Below are 6,208 nucleotides of genomic sequence, written 5' to 3'. Positions count from 1 at the left end.
AAACAACTCCCTGCATATTGTGAGGCAGGATGAATGTACATATAGGTGGGGAAGCTTCACCTTTTTGATCATGACAAAATATGGAACATCCTGTATTATGTATTATCATTGTGTTGAATGTAGGCCTAAATATATTGTTTCTTCAGGGAATGTGTGTATCAAAGTATGGCTTTTACTTTGCCTTTGAAAGCCCTTGTCATGCAACAGACTGTCCTCAGAAAATAATGCTATTTGTCCCAACTGTATACTTTCCCCATTTTCAACAGTTTTTATTATATTGTGACACAATATACATTTGGCAATGTAAACATATGTTTTCTCATGCCAATAAAGCCCCTTTTAATTGAATTGAATTGCAACAGTCTATGGATACAGAAGAGATTGCCACACAACAAGCCTGAAGCATAATATGAACTGGTGACTGCATAGTTAGAACAGAACAGAATAGAATATAATTCATTTCAACACACATTATTAGCCTATAGGCATAAAGGTTTGCTATTTCATGAAACCATTGGAGAATACATACTTATACATTATGTGTTGCAGAGCATTTGAAATTTTGAAAAGACCCAAGTTATATATTCAGGAAACATTCTGAAGAACATATTATTAGGCCTGCTGTGACAAATTGGGGGTAGAGTTTTGTATTTCAAGCTTTGGTCCAAAACTATTACAGCTTTAAAAGGCCCATTTTAAAAATCCCTGTTAGTATAATATCTTTGCTTCTTTACTGTCACCCAGTGTTATTGAGAGAAGGGTGTCGGCCATTACAGACTTGGCAGCTGCACTGAGCTGTAACATTGATACTCTCTGGGAGTCATATTATCACAGAATAATGGCGGCTGGCCTGCAAGGGGCTCATAGGGCAGGGGCATGACATTAACCCGAGGCTCTATCACCAACTAAATACTTATAGAGCTGAAAGGAGACCCATCATATACTAGATGTCAAACACCACTTGGACTTTTCCTGTATCAGTGTGTCATTATCATGGGGAGGGGGGGGGGGGAGCATTGCACAGTAGCATTCAAACTTTAGCCTACCACAGGAAATTGATAGTTTCCACTTAGCATAGGCTAATTTAAATTAGGCAAAAAGCCTATATTAAGCAGTAAGCAGATTAAAACAATATGCCTATAGGCCTATATGTCTACTATTGTGGGCCATGCATGGCAAAAAAGTAATGTAGCTGCTGGGATATTGCATGGCATGCATGCATGTCTTATTAAACATTTACAAGGTTTTCTCAGCGAGTAAAACATATATGTAGCAGATGATTTTGCTATATATGACAATTGATATTTTAAATGCAAAGTTGTTGGTTCTGTTAAATGTAATCTGTCTCTGGATATCTACTCCTACTACTTAGCCACATGGAAACCATAAAGCATTTGCCATTTGTTATTCAATCTCACAAGATTGAGGCCTATACCCAGTTTGATGCATTCAATAGCCAGATAGCAAAAGCTGCAAAACTATTATAATATAGAAAAACAATCATAAAAAAAGTAAGCTGGTGCTGCTAAAATTATCTGACCGAAAAGAAGATATCTTGCCCTTTGCACCCATTTGATTATCTTGTCTAATTTAACTTGGCCTACTTGCTTGACGAATGCCTGAGGACAGAAACTCCGAGTCCGCATGCTTATGAAGTGATGATATTATTATGGCCTATGAATGCTGTTGCATGTCAAGTAGACGAAATTATGTTTGTTTTGAAAAATGTTCAGATAAATAGCCTGAACCAAAATGTGCATTGGATTTTAAGAAATGGATTGATATATTCACGGAATTCACCGTCCGCACTCCGCAGCCATGATAGTTCGTTTTTATTTTTGTAAATTTGTAAAATAGCGTGTCAAGAAAATAAAAAAGACACAATTTGTTCAATAAAAGTATATCTTAACTCTGGAGCGGCAAACTGCAAAGAACAACTTTTAGAACAGTTTTTGAACCATGCGTCTCTCAAACCTGTCGTTTCGCTAATGTCCCAATAAGCGGCGCTGCAGACCTGCAGTCAGCAGACAAGCTCTCCCGAGCTGAGGGTGAATAACTGCAGATTGGAGAAATGCCACTCGTGTCTGTCCTATTTAAGGTCGCATTAAAATACATAATGTTTCAGACATTTTCCTTCGATCACTTTAGAGTCCATTATAGTATTGCTGAAAAATCTGTTATAAAAATTGCCTCATATAGAATGCAATATTGTCACATCTAAAGCACACCTTGGCTTTGTACTTTGACATTTATCTTTGACAAGTATAGCCCTATATATTACAATCGACTTTCCTGCTTTTTTCCTACTGTATGTTTTTCATCACAATTCTTGAATTAATTTATCAATAGAAAATGACAAAATTGTAGGCGTAATAGCCTATCTTGTTTCCACATATATGATTGCCTGTATGAATTGTAGCTACATATTAATTAATCTAATCTGACAAAAAATTATGTTAACCTTTATTCTGCAGGACAAATGTGAGAAATGTTTTTGACTATAGTGAATGTAACTAAACAAAAACGGACTTATAAAACTAGAGAATCCCAATAGATTGCGACTGCAAGGGGATTTAGAAATGATGAAGACATAAGATTTATAACATAGAAATATAGCACCATTGGTCACATTATCGGGATGTTTTTAAAATAGTTGTAGTTGCTGTTATTGTTGTTATTATTTATATATATATTGTTTTCTTCCAAAAAGGTATAATGCAACACACCCATCAAAACCTATTCATCGTGATGGGGGTGAGCTATAAGGTCACTCATAAAATAAAATAATACAAATTAGGTGATATGTTTATATTATAGAGCCTTTAATTAAAACTTAATTAATTATTTAATGTTTACGCTTAAATGTTGATTTACAAAGTGTGTCTTAAGATAGGATGTATATAAGAAAGTGCACCCATCTCCAAAATCTTAAAACATTGTTAGCTGTTTACTGTGCATTTCTTCACCATGCTGATGATTTGAGGATGTTTTTCTCTGGCTCAGACCTCAGGATTTTTACTCTTACCGCAATGAAATAAAACGACTTAATGTGGTGGCTCTTACATGTGCCCTCCATTTACGCAATAGGCTTTGGTTTTAAAGTCTTGTAAGCTACTCAAGTGTCCAAAAGCACGTTGCAAAAGCGTGGATTGCAAAATTGATGCATATGTCTCTCCCTTTTGCCGAGTTTCTCTTTGCTTCCAATGCTGTCTCCCCAAAAAAGGTAGGCTATATAGGACATGAAAAGTGTCAGTGAGGCAGGTTGAGCTGAACACCGTTCTCTGGTCTAGAGCCGTAGTTGCTATCCAAACACAAATAAACAGAGAAGAACATTGGAGTTAATCACAGGGAGAAGGCGTGTCGGAGGGCGGGCTGAGCGCGCCAGTGCCCGGAGCCCTGAAAAGTGAAGGACCTGTGCTCATTACGCACACTTCACTCCAGCCCAACTCCGAGCACTGCGCGAGACAGACACACGCTGCCGTGGGCTGCAACTCCACAGCGAGCGCACTTCGTCTCTTCTCGCAACTTTTATCATCTTTGCAGCTGTGCGCAAAGTCCAATATATCAGAGTTGCCTGCATGAGTACGTGAAAGTTTCATGGACGAACTTGGAAAACTTTTACAGAGGCTGCATTGGAGCTCGTCGCTTCAGGTCACTGTGGATTACTGATATACACTGCAGGACTCGGTGCGAGTGACCTTTGGCAGCGATTTATTGGGGGTAAGATTTTGTTTCGCAGGGTCGTCAGTCTAACTGTTCACGGCAGCTTGCATTGCTGAAATCGGCAGTGGCCCTCGCTTTCGTGAAAACTCGTTATTATGTGTAGAAATGTAAAACGTAGTAGACTACTTGTTTTAAAAAATACGTTGATAAAGATTGTGGGAACGTGCACCAGAGGAAGTGCACTCGCTATACCGCAATGCGAAAAATAAGTCCAAAGGTTATTGAAAGGAAAATAGAATTCGCTGTTGTCTTTTTGCTCAAATAGCATCAAAGCTTTGCTGACTTATATTGCACCTGTGCGAATTTAGGCTACATGTTAAACCTCGGTCTAGTCTGTAAAGGCAAGAGCAAAGTAACATTCGACTCAGGGGAATATAATAAAGAAATCCATGTGGCATATATATGGCCAGGCCACAATTTAATAACTAAAATAACTTACCAAATCTCTTTGCGTTTTCTCTTATCAGAGCACCGTTACAAAATTACACAACAGGCTTCTATATAAGCGTCAAATTAAATATTAATATAATTTTCCTAATGCCTGACATGCATGCTACAATATTATTTATAATAAAACAACAAGACACTTATTTTTGGATGACTGACAAAGCGTAATAACTGCAAAACATATGAATGGGTGTATTGCTGCTTGTTGCCAATCCTCAAGACATTCACACATCACACACACGTCGACACGTGTAGGCTATACTCTGTTCAGTGTTTGCCTCTCATTGTGATCATTGTGAACACAGAATAGTGCTTTATTATATTGCTTTAATGACATAGGCCTGCAGAACTATGGATACTGGTTATTCGCCATATAGGCCTGTTATCGTGCTGACGGGCAACGTGCCATAAAGTGTTCTCTCTTCTCATGTTGTGAAATAGTCTAACCCCATCAATAAGAGACCTACGTGTGTTTAGAATAAAGATAATGCATTTGTAATTGCGGTTAAAAGCTAACATTTTTGCGGTCTGTTTTATTCTGAGTCACACGCGTGGAGGAATAACACGTTTGTTCACTCCTGGCAAGATTTCAAATTTACAAATCTTCTATTCTCTACATATAGGCTACAATTATGTTGTTTTACAATGTGTAGCCTAATAGTGTCGACTGCACCAATTATTTTATGAAAGCCTATATTGACAGGTGAATGAGTGATATACGCATGCAGGACCAGCGCTTTGCGAGACGTTTTAATAAATTGTTCATTAGCCTGTGGCCTCTAACATTTATCTGCCGTGTGTTTTCCATGATTGAACTTCAGAAATTAGATTTAAGCTAAAGAAACATTTATCGTATAGGCGTTATTTGTGTTTTGTTATGACGTTTGCAGCCCTTTGGGACATGTTTTGTGATAGGCTACTGGGCTATAGCCTATAGGCCTATAATAACATTTCACTTGACTTGGGGTTTTTAGTTTAGTTTTATTTTTTCAACAAGAGCTTACCTGTGTTTTTTCCTTTTCCCCGAACAGGGTCCTCACTGCGTCCTCTGCTAAGGCTTCAGCTGTGACGTCCTTCGCCACGATGGGAAGCAAAGCCCTGCCCGCGCCGATCCCTCTGCACCCGTCCCTCCAGCTGACCAACTACTCCTTCCTGCAGACTGTCAACACTTTCCCCGCTGCCGTTGACCAGCTGCAGGGATTGTATGGCCTCAGTGCGTTGCAGACCATGCACATGAACCACTGGACACTGGGGTATCCGCACATGCAAGGACTGAGGTCCACAATAACGGAAATGGCTGCCCAGGGTCTGGTGGACCCCAGATTCCCCTTCCCTGCGTTACCGTTCGCAGCTGCAGCGCACCTCTTCCACCCAAAACAAGGTGCCCTTACGCACATTATACCCGCACTGCACAAGGACAGGCCGAGGTTTGACTTTGCTAACCTTGCCATCGCGGCCACTCAGGAGGACCCACCAAAAGTTGCGGATCTTGCTAAGTTGACAGCGGGGCTTGGGGGCACGATCTCTGAGCTGAGCAAGCTGTCCCCGGACAGAAAACCCACCCGAGGGAGGCTCCCGTCCAAGACTAAAAAGGAATTTATTTGCAAGTTCTGTGGCAGGCATTTCACCAAGTCCTACAACCTTCTCATCCACGAGAGGACGCACACAGATGAGCGGCCTTATACCTGTGATATATGCCACAAGGCCTTTAGAAGACAAGATCATCTCAGAGACCATAGGTAAGAATCATAATCTGTTCATTATAGGCTACAGGCTATAGCGATTTTGTTAAACCATGCACTGACTCACTGCAATCAATTGAAGTCATCAATAGATTATTTCCAATTTGTATGATTCACGAGTAACATACCCAAATTCAAAATAGTTTGGGGAAAGAAGAAATTCTAATTCCTTGTTTTATTATTATCATTATTATTCATTTTTCTACCGGAGAACCTATATATATCCCCATGTCTTCTCCATGAGGGCGCTAAAGTGCTTTTACGCATGCACCACGAAGACTTCTCTAAGTTCTCTT

At 39.7% G+C, this 6,208-nt stretch overlaps 1 protein-coding gene across 2 annotated transcripts in view; it reads left to right on the top strand.

Moving 5' to 3' along the window:
* Nucleotides 1-3,436: 3,436 nt before the first annotated feature.
* osr2 (odd-skipped related transciption factor 2) overlaps nt 3,437-6,208 on the top strand; it is a 3,823-nt gene continuing 1,051 nt past the window's right edge. For both annotated transcript variants that reach the window (XM_080767426.1, XM_080767425.1), the window contains exons 1-2: nt 3,437-3,720; nt 5,202-5,909. In XM_080767426.1, coding sequence (XP_080623552.1) covers nt 5,254-5,909 — 656 coding nt within the window. In that variant the 5' untranslated portion in view covers nt 3,437-3,720; nt 5,202-5,253. The remainder of the gene's footprint in view (nt 3,721-5,201; nt 5,910-6,208) is intronic.

This window comes from Protomyctophum bolini (genome assembly GCF_963924005.1).
Source record: "Protomyctophum bolini genome assembly, chromosome: 7".
Taxonomy (NCBI): domain Eukaryota; kingdom Metazoa; phylum Chordata; class Actinopteri; order Myctophiformes; family Myctophidae; genus Protomyctophum; species Protomyctophum bolini.
The sequence above is the reverse complement of the archived record's forward strand: the minus strand, read 5'-3'. Positions and strand labels throughout refer to the sequence as shown.